Genomic DNA, 15,420 nt, shown 5'->3' with positions numbered 1-15,420 from the left:
TTATATTAAAAATGCATTAAGGCTCACTTCAAGCACAATGAAAGATTAATAATCTAATCAAGACGGGATATTCATTTTTGTTAACATAGCTCCCTCTCTCGTCTTCCCCTTTTTCCTTTCCATTGTTTGCAACCTTTTTCCCCAAGGTCCCAGACTTGTGGTGACCAACTGCTCTGACCAGCATAGCCACCAGGCACTCTCCTGCAAGATGGCTGCCGAATTTGACGCATTCCTGGCCAGTGGAAAGAGGTGAGCTGATGTTGAAAAGGGAAAAAAACAGGGGTGGCCACTCTATTAGAGCACTGGGGCGTTGAACCACTGCATCTGTTGCTCCTGCATCAACAGTCAAATTAATCTATTTAAAATTTGTTTTAATTTCTCATTTGCCTGTCTTTGGGGGGGGGGGGGGGGGGCTTGCAGCAGGCTGAGAAGGGAAGCTGCCGTGAATTGTAGTGCGCATGTCTGGCTAGACAGATGCCTTTCTGTGTCCAGCCAGCCATGCATGCTTGAGGCCTTTCCCTGCTTGATCAACTTTAGTGAGCCTAGGGGACCACACTTGTTTTTATGGAGCGTATGGTTTGCCTGCCCTAGCCAATTCAGTTGCTGCACACATGTTGTTTACTAACAAAATCAGCAAGGGAGCAGCATTTGGATTGGCTCAGGAACAGGAGACGCAAGTAGGCTCTCTTGTCCCCATGCACATGAAGCAGCGTGGGGCCGAGATTTTTTTTTAGAACATGCCAATGACTGTATGGCTTTATTTTGAAGCCATGCAGCGATTGGCCATATTCTATCTGGCCCTGCTTTCTTTCCATTGTGCACAGCGCCACTAATGGTACTGCACATGAGGGAGTGAAAGCGGGGTGCCCTGATGCGCATGGATGTGATCCTGGAGGGGAAGGCTTTTTTTCAGTTTTGCTTTGAATCTGGCTGCCTGCTGCCAGAAATACACATTTTGAAGGTATCTGTGGGGGTTCACAGAAAAAAAGCACAAAATGCATTAAGAATATAATACGGGATTGGTCAGAGGCTGAGCAGGACGATTTAGATTTTTTTAAGGCTGCAACGCCATTTTGTGACGAGTTCACATTGTTATTCTGTGTATTTAAATAATTGTTGAGTGGTAACCTCGAAGGTACAAGGCCTTGTGCTGATTGCTGAATGGTTTAAATATGCACACAGTTTCCAGGGGCGCGCCTCACTCCTTTTAACAGACGATAAAACATGCTGACTAAAGTCTGTGAAGATTTTCGGCAGCATGTTCTGTTGTTTCTTTGAATAAACATTAATAATATTATCGAGGTGTAACTCTTTGTAAGGAATGCTTGCAGTGTTGTTGTTCTGGATTCCACTTTCCCCAACATTTATATTTACATCAGGCAGCCATGGACACTAATCTATTGAAGTGGTAGCACACGTTTTTCCTCAAATTAATGCTCCCGATAGGCAATGAAACGCCGATATTGAACAAATACTGTCAGATTTACGCGTTTCATTGTCCACAACCAACAGCCATCCTGATTAATTTCCGGAAATAAGTGTGTGCATTAGATTCATGGGCTAGGATGCCTGATGCATATATACATTTCCAGAGAAAGTGGAAGCCAGACCAACAACACTGCAAGCATTTCTTAATAAGGTCAGCCTCCAGTTAAAGAAACAAAACTACAGAACAGACAAGGTGCGAATGTACTAAGGAATGTCTTGTTAGTGCATGGTATCCTCTATTACTCCCAGTCTCACCCCACCCAATCCCTGTGGCACTAAACAAAGAATAAGGTATTAGATCAGGCGCGGCCCATACTTTAGGGCGGAGGGGCCACGCTCCCCCACCCTTTGCCCCTCATGAAGAGGGTCTGTCAGGCTGAACAAAGGTCAGCCTGACAGACACTCTTTATGTTCAGGTCAGGCAGCCAGGAGCAGACATGCGCGATTTGCACAGACTCCTGGCTGCCTGAGCTGAACTTTGCTGGGCTCAGAAGGTCACAGCTCGTATGGGCGTGACCTCCTCGGCTCAGCAAAGGTGCCTCGAGGCCCTCCCCTGGGTGACGAGGAAAGCGTTACCCATTGACTTCGACCTGGCACTTCAGGTTTAAGCCCTGAAGCAATCAGTGACACTTTGTCACAGAGTGGGGTGGGGTCAGCAGTCTCACTGACCCCATCCCCCTCTGTGACGAGGCTGGGACTGCTGCCTTCCCTCATTGGCTGATCTAAGGTCAGCCAATGAGGGAAGGCAGGAGTCCCAACCCTCCTGGGACCTTCGAAAATGCGTGCGTGCATGTTTGAATGTTATCAGTGTTGTTAATGGATGTGCGTGCGTCCGTGCATGTGTGTGAAAGAATGAGTGTGTGATCTTTTAAAATGAATGTTTGGTGCGTGCGTGCATGTTTGAATGTTATGAGTGTTGTTAATGGATGTGCGTGCGTGTGTGTGTGAAAGAATGAGTGCGTGTGCGTGCATGTTTGAATGTTATGAGTGTTGTTAATGGATGTGCGTGCTTGCGTGCGTGTGTGTGAAAGAATGCGTGCGTGTGAGCTTCCCGCCCGTCCCCCTCCCTACTAAAGCTGCCGACCGCCACTGTATTAGATATAACACTTATTCCCAATTTACATGTCCCACCACTTTGAAATGTCACCATCTGCCACTGGAAGAAGAGTGAGGTTGTGAAAGGAAGAAGTATCACATAGTGTCGTTGGTGAAAAGCTAGAATTTCTTAATACACAGGAATGAGCTCAGCATAACTCATTGGAATTACATAATTCTGGGAAATTAGTGAGTATATAGGAGTATTGCATGTGTGTAACAGTCCCATGCATGAACGAAGAGTGCAAAAATGTAGACCTACAAAGGTCCTAGTAGAATGTAGTAGTTTCCATTTATTTCAATTAAACCTGTCAAAAATGTTGCAGCAAAAATGACACTTAACGTCCTCTTCCTCTAGACCACAATATAACTCTTACTCTTTCCACTACCTATCTCCAAACCTTCCACTATCCCTAGCAAGTTCGCACTCTCTTACTGTAACCCAAGCCCTAAACGTATCCATCAATGTAACCTAACTCTAAATTTCATCCTAAGACCCCTTTCATGAGCTAACCCTAAAGACATTCTTTACTCTGACTTTACCCTATCTTTTTATATTGTCACTTACTCAATCCAACATTATATTTCTACCCCATCTCTAAACTTAACTTGATCCTACACTACTCATAAACATTAGCATACCTCTACTCCTATGCATAAACCTACCCCTGCTCCTCACCCTCACCATAAACTGGTGTGCACCCTTCATTTCAAAACCACAATATCTGTGGGATAGAATATCGATGACAAATGTGGTATGTACAAATGTGAAGTTAGGCATTGTGTTGTAATGTATGTAATATAATACATATGTAAATCGATTGGTTAGCACAGTCTTGTGCTATGATGTAACCTTAGAACCTCTGGTATTGGGCATTCTATGGGTGGCGGATGAAGTGGAGGAAGCTGGTGGTGAAGGATCATCAGCCTGTACGATGTGTCTGGGGCTACTAAATAAAGAACCTACATAAAAGTAATTCTGCAGTGATTACTACAGAAATTGGCGACGAACCTGACGCAGCCCCGGACGTTGTGAAGCAGATTGCGATGATGTTGAGGCAGTGACACTACTCTGCCATTCGCAATGATGATGTAGGCACTGCAGTGATCGAGCTTGGCAGGAGAATTGGACGCAGTACAGGAGAGTGGAGGACCAAGGAAACGGTTAAATAATAAGCCACAAAATACATCTATTTACGGTCGTTCCTAAATGCGTTCAAGGAATGCACTTCAGCAGTCCCAGGTGACGGATTCAGCTGTGGCAAATATTGGCTTAAGTTGGTGCCGCATATTAAAGTGAACCCCAGCTTCGGAAGAACATGAGTAAATTTAAAGACATTACTTACTATATGCATTTCCCAGCCAGCCTTCAACTGCCGGATCTCTTGGATTGTGTGCACAAGCGCATATCTTTGTTATGATATTCTATAACATTATTGTGAGCTTACCCACAGGGTCTCTTCGTGGCAGCTGTATTTCAGGTACATTTGCTGATCCACACAGATTGTTAGTTAAATGACAGCATTACAAAGATTGGCTGGTCAGCACAGCTTACATTGTTGACAGATCAGTCAATCATCCTCTGCTGATCCTCACAGCTGATTACTAACACGATTCCAACATTTTAACTGTGGAATCAATTTGGAGGGTTTAATGCCATTAAAATATAATACAACTCTGCCCCCTACTGGGTTTTTATGTTATAACACCATTTTACACAATTGTAAAGTAAATATAGTGGGTTTTTTATTACATTCAACTGTTCACGTTAGTTGATCTCTATTACAAATACATTTTTGATGTTTTATTTAGCCTTTGCTGTTTATTAACAAATATAATCAATATATTGTGCACTTGTGTTTTTTATTTGTTTTCTGCCATCTATATTACAAGTAGTGAAATATGTGTGCATTACACTCATTGAATTTAAACAATCCTCAACCATTTATACCTGCAAAATGAAAGCCCACTATGCCTTGGAAGGAATGGAAAGAATACTTTTGTAATTATATAGACACTTGTGATGAAAAGGATTTGTCACCGGAGGAAAAAAAAAGTGTTAATGTATTGCTTAGGTCCAGGAGGGCTTAAAACATACAACCAGATTGAAAAGAAACCCAGAGAAGGAGGAAATGTATTTTTTTACCCATGCTTTGGTTGATCTTGATGCTCATTTCTCACCTATTGTGTGTGTTGCTATACATAGGTATACGTTTTTCCAGGGGAAACAAGGAAAAACGGAGAATGTTGATGACTATGTTGCTGCACTGCGTGCCCTGGCATTAACATGTCGTTTTGGACCACTCCTCGAAGAACTTATTCGTAATCAAATTATTATGCATGCGAGCAACCCAAATATTCAGGATAAACTGTGGGTCAAAAGTGAAGCACCCCTAAAGGAAGTGATTGCTCTTGTAAAGAACGCAGAACTTACAGGTAGCTGTGCCAACCCGGTAATGGATGAGGTACAAGAAAGAAAAGAAGTTAACAAAATATCTAATACAAAACACTGGAAAGGTGGTGAAGCTAAAAAAAAAGTTTCAAGAAGCAATGGATTATAATTCTAAACCTATAAGTGTGGAACAAAAGAAATGTTACAGGTGTGGGAGCACTGACCACTTAGCATTTTTCAAAAAATGCCCTGAAAGAAATCAAAAGTGTTCTCATTGTGGTGTTGAGGGTCACTGTGCAAGGGTTTGCAGGAGGAAATCTATTAACTCAAAAGGGAATGTTAAATACATTAGAGAGAACAGTGACTCCAATTCCGGTGATTTGGAGAATATAAATACTCATCAGGTGTTTTGTATAGATTACGACATTTTAGGTGTAGACCAAGTTAAAAGGATGAAACCATGGTGTGAATTGAAGGTGGGAGGGGTGGTGATTAAGGTGATTGAAGATTCAGGCCCACCCTTTACCATAGTGAATGAAGATATATGGAAGGATACATTTGTGGAAAAATTAGGCACACACCTTGACAAATCTGAATTTGTTGCCAAGAGTTATACTGGAGACAAAATTGAATGAATGGGTTTCCGAGAGTTAGAATTTCAGTTTAAAGAGAGGAAAGCAAAGTGCAAATTGTATGTTTCCAAAATGGGACCCTCAGTCTTAAATTGGGCGGACCAGTGTGAATTAGGAATAATTTTGAACCCCAACAGTCCAGAGCCGGTGTTGACAATTAAAGAAAATCTTTAGGTAAAGGAAGAAATGTTAGATTCTTATCCAGAAATATTTTCTGGTAAAGTGGGGTTGTTGAATGATTTTCAGCACAAAATAGAATTAAAATCATCAGCAATTCCATGTGTTCATAAGGATAGACACATACCTATCTCTATAAAGGAGAAAGTTCATAATGAACTGAAAGAAATCGTGGAGGATGGCATTATTGAGCAAGTTGAGTCAGCAGAATGGGTATCTCCATTAGCAGTTGTAAGGCGCTCCAATGGGAAGGGAAGATTATGTGTGGACCTTAGGGAGCTGAATAAAAACATCTAAGTTGATCAGTATTCATTACCACGCATAAATGAAATGTTTTCTGCAACAAAGGATATGTGTTGGTTTTCAACTATCGATCTGAAATCCGCTTACCATCAGATGCCATTTCACCTGGATAGTAAGAAATACACAACGTTCATAACGTCTATTGGATGTTATCAATTTACCAGAGTGTCTTTTGGACTAGCGTCAGCTGCAGCGATGTTTCAAAGGATTATGAGTAATATATTTAGTGGAATCTCTGGGGTGATGTTTTTGCAAGATGACATCCTAGTCATGAGTAAAAATAGATAGGAACATAACAATAGGTTGAACAGGTTCTAGAATTCCTTAAGAGGAAAGGTTTAACAATAGAATATAGTAAATGTAAATTGGCTCGACAGGAAGTGGTATACTTGGGACATAGTATCAGAAAGAATGGCATTGAACCGAAACAAGCTTTAGTGGAAGTCATCAAAGATGCTCCTTTTCCTGCTGGAAAAGATGAAGTGAGAGCTTTTCTAGGTTTAATTGAATTTTATTCCAAGTTCATTAGGAACTTTTCTGAAAAAACACATCATATACAACAATTACTCATGAACAGATCCAAATTTATTTGGTCAAATGAGTGTCAGTCAGAGGGCATTTCAGAATTTAAAAATTGAAATTTGTAAGGCACCATTTCTTAAGGGATTTGCTCCCAAATGCAAATCCATTGTGACAACGGATGCAAGTAATAAAGGGCTGGGGTTGGTCTAACACAGTTTGATGATGAGAACAATGAATGGGCTGTTGCCTTTGCATCACAGTCTTTGACTCCAGCTGTAGAGAGATACTCAGTCATAGAGAGAGAAACATTAGCCTGTGTGTGGGCATTGAACCATTTTCGCCAATTTGTGTGGGGACTTCATGTCTTGTTAAGATCTGATTGTAAACCTTTAACAAAGCTTTTAACGACTACAGGATTACAAAATGCATCTCAGAGATTGAGCAGGATGTCGGTAAAATTGTTGGATTTTACTTATGATGTACAGTATTTGCCTGGAGTCAAGAACAGAGTGACTTTTCTAAGTAGAATGTCTTTACCAATTAAAAATGTAGATGAACTAATGTGTGAGGAGAGTTGTGTGGCTGGATTATTAGATGAGGGAACGGAAGGGATTGATATTACTGAATGGAAGGAAGGATGCAATAAAGATTACAGTTTAAAAAGAATAGCCGGTTACATAAATGAAGGTTGGCTTGAGAAAACAAATCTTAGGGCAGATGGAAACATTTTCTGAGAGGTGAGAAATAAACTTTATTTAGAAAACAATATGATCTACAGAGGTGGAAGAGCTGTACCTCCAGTGTCTCTTAGGAGAAAGATCCTAGATTTATGTCACGAAGGGCATCTTGGAATATCCAAAACTAAACAAAAAGTCAAAAGCAGTTATTGGTGGCCTAGTCTTGATAGGCAAATTGAAAAAAATAAATAAGATATTGCATGGAATGCAATAGTTCTGATAAGTGTCAGAAAACATTTAAACCACCTTTATTACCCAGTGCATGCCCCAATATGTCCTGGGAAAAGATAGGTTTAGATGTGGTGGGACTGGTGGAGTGCAATAATGGTGAACACAGATATATTCTGGTTGCAATGGACCATTTTTCAAAATGGCCAGAGATTGAAATAGTTCATAAGACAAGCAGAATGTGAAAGAATTATTACATTTTTAGACCAAAGTTCTACCTAAGACTATGATTACTGAAAATGGTCCTCAATTTGTTGCTGAGAAACTCAAAACATTTTTGAAAAGAAATGTTGTAATCCATAACACTACCTCACTATATCATCCAGAAGGAAACGGTTTAGTGGAACGATTCAACAGGGTCATTAAAAGGAGTATCCAGTTGTCCAAGAGCAGTGGTTTGAATTGGGAAAGTGAGCTACATAAGTTAATTTGGGCTTACAGAATTACTCCCAGTAGTGTCACTGAGGAAAGTCCATTTTCCTTGATGAGAGGTCAAGAACAAATAAGCAAGGATCTTGGTTGGCTATCTTCTGGTAAGCGAGTTGAATGGTCACCTGATCAAGTAAGATTAAAAATCAAGAAGGCTCAACAAGCATATAAGGAGTGGTATGACAAAAAAATTGTAACAAGAGAATCCAATGTAAAATGTGGAGATTGGGTTAAAGTAAGAAAAGAGAGAAAAGTCAGAAAAGGAGAAAGCAGATATTTAGAGCCTCTGAAAGTATGTGAAGTGTTCTGCAACTCAGTTAAATTAATTGATGGGAAAGTGTGGCATTTGGGCAGGGTTTCCAAGTGTAGGAATGATGAACAAGCTGAAACGGAGATGTCAAGAGTTATGATTGGTTGGAAACGGATGAAAAGACGAGTAGTGAAGAGGCAAAATTATACAGTAGATTGATGAGGAGTAACAGCGAAACGCATGCTCTTGAAGCACCAATGAAAGATAGAACTCAGCATTCACTGCTTGATAATGAAACGACAGGTACACAAAACGTACAAAACAGTACAAACAATGACAGCCAAATCACCACTGGAATGTTTGGCAGGATCATTTCCAAACCAAATGGGTTTGATGACTTTGTATTTGTTAATACAGATTAATGAGAAAAAACTAATGTTTGTTTTCTGCTGTAACTTATTTGTAGTTTATTTATGTGATGTGATATAAGTGTATGGAAGTTCTATTATTATTTTAGATTTTGTTTAACACATAAAAGGGAAAGATGTGGTGTATGTAACATCATACACATGTAAATCGATTGGTTAGCACAGTCTTGTGCTATGATGTAACTTTAGCACCTCTGGTATGGGGCATTCTATGGGTGGCGGTTGAAGTGGAGGAAGCTGGTGGTGAAGGATCCTCAGCCTGTACGATGTGTCTGGGGCTGCTAAATAAAGAACCTACATCAAATTAATTCTGCAGTGCTTACTACACATAGTACATCTATACATCCCTATATGCACATACCTTTCAATATTTTGTCTCTTGATATTCTATCCTCAATATTCTTCTATCTAAATATTGTTGGTGCTGATATTCAGTAGCAGCAATTATAAACCTGAACCTAACCCCTAAACCTAATTCAAATGTAGATGATGGGCTTCTGAAAAGTGTGCTTTGTGTGCATCTGTTCAAGTAATATCAAGAGCACGAGTTTCCAGAGTTGGTTCACAAGGGCCAGATCCATGCAGGTTTTTTTTAGAATTTCCACATGGGATACATTTGCATACTGTGAATCTAAATGGATGCCATGTAGAGTCATTGTATGTAGATGTATCTTGTGTGGATACTATATAATCTGAGTTTTTTCTGTACAGCCGGCTGCGGTATGGTCTTTCTGTGCCTACACTGGACTCCCATACAGTTAGAAGTTACACCAGGCGGTGAAAATGACACACTAACTAGGCCTGGGGCCCTCTTGTACTATCATTGTCTACTTATGTATGCTTCTACAACTCTGTTTCTCACTCAACAGCTGGTTCTGCCACTTGGATGACGACAACTACTTGAACCTTGGTGCTCTGCTGCAGCTTCTTGCTTCCTATTCCTCGGAACACAGCCTCTACATTGGAAAACCTAGTCTGAACCGACCCATCCAGGCAGCTGAACCAGTGGCCAACAACAAGACGGTAATTTACAACAGTTTGGTGTGGTGGGGCTGATGATGGCCGCAGGTCCGAGTTAAAAAACAAGTCTGTCACTGAATATCAAGAAGGTGGAAGTGCTGAGAGTCAGAATCTTAAAGTTTGAAGGTCCACAAGTGAAGAGAAAGTCTCGTAATGGACACAGCAAGCTTTGCAAATTGCTACATTCATACCAGTAACAGGTTTGGAGCTGTAATGCTTCGATTTTAAACAGATATGTATTAATATTTGAGGGGCTACTACACAAGAAAATACATTTTCCTGCAGACTACTCCTCACTGTTTTTCCTGTGTGTTTAAGGCTCTTGCATGCATCTCTCTTCTTTCCTAGACGCCGGTGTTCTTTTGGTTTGCAACTGGCGGGGCTGGCTTCTGCATCACCCGCAAACTAGCAGGCAGGATGGCGCCCTGGGGCAGGTGAGTGGAAACACCCAAGAAGGAGAGATTTTGTGAATTGGCATGGTGAAAGACAGAAACGTTAATACGAAATGCAATCTAGATAAGACTAGAATGAGTTTCAAAGGGAGAGTTTGCGTAAGTGATCTCAGGCATGGTGTAGGAAAGAGGCCAAGTGAATGACAGGGCAACAAGACTAGAACATCAACCTGAGGCCCCTCTCTGCTCCCGTCTTATGAAAGGCCCCTTCCTCCGAACACAGCTCATCATATTCCACCCCCACTGCCCTCGCATCATCACCCCCACAGATAACTCCTAGTAACACTGCATTATCCACCCTCTGCTAACCCTTATTCTACACTATCCCAGGCCTACCACCATTACCTTCTCAGGCCATGACCGCCACTTCCCCTCATATCTGCTATCCCTAAAGCGAGACTCCCTCAGGACTATCATTGTTCCTTTCTCTGGCCCTTACCACGTTGCATCTCTTGTAGTAAACCTCCACCCTGGTGGTACTGTCCCCGCCCGTTTGCTTCTCGAGCTAACACTACCTTGTAAACCATCCTCCCATTTACCTTACATCATACAAGCCAGGAACTACAATTCCACTGCCTTTCACACCCTTAAGTGCTACACTCCTAGCTAGTTCCCACTTCTCTGTGATCATCCAATTTCCCTGCCTTGCCCTGCATTCTTTAAACATACATCAGACCTCGTTCTAGAAGAGGGTGGCAAGTGGGCCAGGCCTTTCCAATCCTTGGAAGGCACACTGCCTTCTGATCCACCCTTTGACCATTTACAAGTGTAGGAGCAGCTCTTTGTGTTAAGGCCTAGGGTGTGCATTTGAGACCCATATCTCTGCCGAACTGTCTCTCTTGGAATTTAATTACCAATGACTTGGGGCACATAAATTGTCGGTGTGGAATAGGTGTGAAGTCAGCCGAGAGGGGAGCTGATGTTTTCACACCCCTTCCCACCCACAAATAGAGTGGTGTATACTGCAACTCACCCACTACAATGAAATACAAAAATGCACCTCTCATCAGAAGATCTACAGATAGTGAAATGACAGAAACAATCTGACAAGAGTTAGCCAGTGACATGACAGAACCAATCTGAAAAGTATTAAAGCCAGTGAAATGACAGCAACATTCTGAAAAGAGTTAAAAACCGTGAAATAGAACAAACAATAGGAAAAGAGTTAAAAGCAGTGAGAAGACAGAAACAACATGAAAAAATGTTGCTTTCCTGGGGAAGGTAAATAACAGTGTGCAATTAAAGCAAAAATAATAAGTGTTTTGTTTTCTTCCTGCTGTGAAGTCATTCTTAACTTGCAGTGTTTTAAGAAAAATAAATTAAACAAAAGGTGAAAAAATAAAATGCTGCATCCTGGGCACTGGTTTGAATAAACACAATGTAGATCATTATATTACTTTACATGACATGGGTGGGTATGCAGATGTGTATATTTGTAGCGGTTATGTGTAATACATATGACACTGGTTTGATCCCCAGCAAGGGGAGCTCACCATTTATTCATTCGAGCTTAATAAAATGGGTGTCACTATTTCGACTAATAGGAACACATCATTTGTTTTTACCACAAAATTGCAAAATATTCTGCAGGACGTGCTACATTGCTACATAAAACAAGTTATGTATGTCCTAATAAAATGAAAGCTTTACAGCGAAGTTAAATTTGAGTGCCCACGTGTCTGTAACCCCCTGTTCAATGTTTGAACACACCTTGCATAAACATTGGAGGGCACTTAATTTGACAAGTGTTCCCCATGACCAAATCAGCGGTTCTTAACCTGTGGTTTAGGGACCCCACGGGGTCTGTGACACCTACTCAGGGGGTCCATGACAGCTTAGAAAAATAAATAATGTTAACCGATCAATACAATTTATATAAATAAAGAAGGAAAAGATAAAATTCGAAAATCTAAAACGTTCAGTAAATGTGAAGGAATTTTAATTTGGAGGCTACAAATTAAATTGGTACCTTCTGATTGATTAGTGGGAGCAGTCCAAGTATATTACTCGAACTATACTGTAGACAGAACCATGGGAATTAAGAGGCAAGGGAGGGACAAATTATGTGGCAAGGTTGGCCAACTTATGTAGCAAGAAAAAGCAAATGATGTGGAGTGATGCAACACATTTTGTGATAGTAATACTTCATAACTTTCTCATTTTTACACTTATAAACACTGGCTCAGCATATGTTGTACCTCATTAGTACGAGTTTAACATCAAAATATAGTAAGAAGCAACAGAAAGGTGACTAGTCAACTTTTGAAAAGCCGTCTGCCATGCGGCAACTTGTGTTGCTGCATTTTAGAACATTTTTAACAGTTTGAGCTACAACAATGTCTTTGTTAAAATGTTAAAATCTGCAGATTGTGCAGCAGATGAGCAATTATGTGGCAAACACTGGAAATCCAAAATTATGCAAAGAAAATGCTGTCGCAGCACGGTTCCATCATTCCAGTGGCCCTGACCATGGACAATTAAATTTAGAAAAGCTCTACCTTCCCATTAACATTTTATTTTTTTGTATTTGTTTACGAATAAAATATTTCATCACTTGTGTATTTGATAAATGCTCATTTCTGTATTATTATGTATTATTTGTAGTTTAAGTTATCAAAATTACTTAATTACTGGGGTGCCCAGGACAAGCTGGTCTCGCCCTCGGCCACGGTTGCCCAGTGCCGAGGACGAGACCAGCTTGTCCTGCTATGGGCCTTCGGGAGGACCGCTAGCACTCCCCCCAATGGGCAAGCACTCTCGCAGATCAGCCTATTGTAATTCGGCCGATCCGCCCCCGGGGAGAGGCCGAAATCTCAAGGCACCAGGGATTTTTTTTTGTTTTATTTTTTTAATATGTGGGGAGCGACCTCTTATGCAAGGGTCGCTCCCTTGGGGGCAAAATTATCTTTAACCATTGGCCTATTTTTATTAAGCCAGTCTGCCCGCAAGGGGGGCAGAAACTACTAGACACCAAGGATTTTATTTTTTGTGCATCAATTTCATGCAAGGGGATCGACCCCTTAGGCAAGGGTCGCTCCCCTGGAGGGAGAAAATTTATTTTAGGCCATTTCTGCTCCCCTTGGGGACAGATCGGCCTATTTCTATTAGGCCGATCTGCGCCCCTGGGGGGGCAGAAACCACTTAGGCCCCAGGGATTGGTGTGTGTGTATGTGTGTGTTTTCTTTGGGGGGCAGCCCCTTGGACTAGGGTCGCTCCCCATAGGGGCACATTGCAGTTGGCCATATCTGCTCCCCTTGGTGGCAGATCGGCCTATTTTAGCCCACCAGAGAACAGGAAAGTTTTTTTTCCAAAAATAAGATGGTGGGGTTATGGCCATACACCCACCCCAAATAAATGGGGCCAAAATGTTTCTGCCCGACAGTGGGCAGATGGGGCAATTACCCCTGATACAGACCCCGGGGGGGGGCAGAAAGTCTACTAGATGCCAAGGAATAAAAAAGAAAGTGTGGTAGTGGCTACCAACCAGTATGGGCATGGTTATGCCCCCACCCAGCTGAAGGGGGTAACAGTCTTTCGGCTCTCCCCCCACACACTAAAACATCTTATCCCAATGCAAGCAAGAGGACATTTGATTATTTTGGGGTTTGGTTTTACATTTGGGCCATGAGAGCTTGACTAACTCTCAAAATCGTCCCACTTGGAATGGTGTGGGCTGCACTTTTTGGACTTTGGGACGCTGCCATGTTGAAAAATCCACAAGATCTAGACACATCTAAAAAGTAAACATCTGGGTGAGTCCAGGGTGTTGTGCTTCACATGCACCCCGCACCATTTTCTTACCAACAATGCCCTGCAAACTTCCAACTTTGTTGGAAATCACACATTTTTCCCACATTTTTTTGTGATGGAACCTTCCGGAATCTGCAGGAATCCACTAAATTTCTACCACCCAGTATTGTCGCATCTATACCGATAAAAATTCTGCCCCACTTGTCAGCCTAAAAACTGCCCTTTTGGACCCGCTTTGGTTTCCCCTCAATTTCGACATGTTTTTGGCTCTTCCCTGTCACAGGCACTTTGCCCACCTACACAAGTAAGGTATCATTTTTACCCGGAGACTGAGGGGAATGTTGGGTGATAGGAAATTTGTCCTGGTGCGGTGATCCCACACCGAAATGTGGGAAAAAAAAGATTTTTTTAGCTAAATTTGAGGTTTGCTGAGGATTCTGGGTTAAAAAAACACTGGGGGATCCACAAGAGTCACACCTCCTTGGATTCGCTCAGGTGTCTAGTTTTCAGAAATTTTTGGGTTTGTAGGTTTCCCTATATGGCTGCCGAGCCCAGGACCAAAAACACAGGTGCTTCCCCCTGCAAAAACAGGTAGTTTAGTATTTGATAATTTTGATATGTCCACATATTGTTTTGGGGCATTTCCTTTCGCGGGCACTAGGCCTACCCACACAAGTGAGGTACCATTTTTATCGAGAGATTTGGAGGAATGCTGGATGAAAGGACATTTGTGGCTCCTTTCAGATTCCAGAACTTTCTGGCATCGAAATGTGAGGAAAGTGTTTTTTGGGCTAAATGTTGAGGTTTGCAAAGGATTCTGGGTAACAGAACCTGGTGAGAGCCCCACAAGTCACCCCAACCTGAATTCTCCTAGTTGTCTAGTTTTAACAAATGCACAGGTTTGGTAGGTTTCCCTAGGTGCTGGCTGAGCTAGAGGCCAAAATTCACAGCTAGGCACTTTGCAAAAGACAGCTCTGTTCTCTTTGGGAAAATGTGATGTGTCCACGTTGTGTTTTGGGGCATTTCCTGTCGCAGGCACTAGGTCTATCCACACAAGCGAGGTCCCATTTTTATTGGAAGACTTGGGGAAACGCTGGGTGTAAGGAAATTTGTGGCTTCTCTCAGGTTCCAGAACTTTCTGTCACCGAAATGTGAGGAAAAAGTGTTTTTAAGCCACATTTTGAGGTTTGCAAAGGATTCTGGGGAACAGAACCTGGTGAGAGCCCCACGAGTCACCCATCCTGGATTCCCGTTGGTGTCTAGTTTTCCAAAATGCACAGTTTGGGTAGGTTTCCCTAGGTGCCGGGTGAGCTAGAGGCCAAAATCCACAGCTAGGCACTTTCCAAAAAATACTTCAGTTTTCAATGTAAAAATGTGATGTGTCCATGGTATGTTTCCTGTTGCAGGCATTAGGCCTACCCATGCAAGTGAGGTACCATTTTTATCGGGAGACTTGGGGGAACACAGAATAGCAGAACAAGTGTTATTGCCCCTTGTCTTTCTCTGCATTTATCCCT

General features: G+C 41.8%; 1 protein-coding gene across 1 annotated transcript in view; it reads left to right on the top strand.

Annotated features, from left to right (window-relative positions):
• The window catches only part of MFNG (MFNG O-fucosylpeptide 3-beta-N-acetylglucosaminyltransferase), an 81,372-nt gene that overhangs the window by 39,658 nt on the left and 26,294 nt on the right, over nucleotides 1-15,420 (top strand). Inside the window, exons 3-5 of the mRNA XM_069231371.1 lie at nucleotides 147-249; nucleotides 9,551-9,704; nucleotides 10,050-10,135. Coding sequence (XP_069087472.1) covers nucleotides 147-249; nucleotides 9,551-9,704; nucleotides 10,050-10,135 — 343 coding nt within the window. The remainder of the gene's footprint in view (nucleotides 1-146; nucleotides 250-9,550; nucleotides 9,705-10,049; nucleotides 10,136-15,420) is intronic.

Source organism: Pleurodeles waltl, chromosome 4_2 (genome assembly GCF_031143425.1).
Source record: "Pleurodeles waltl isolate 20211129_DDA chromosome 4_2, aPleWal1.hap1.20221129, whole genome shotgun sequence".
NCBI classification, from domain to species: Eukaryota; Metazoa; Chordata; class Amphibia; order Caudata; family Salamandridae; genus Pleurodeles; species Pleurodeles waltl.
This window is presented reverse-complemented; position numbering and strand designations above follow the sequence as displayed.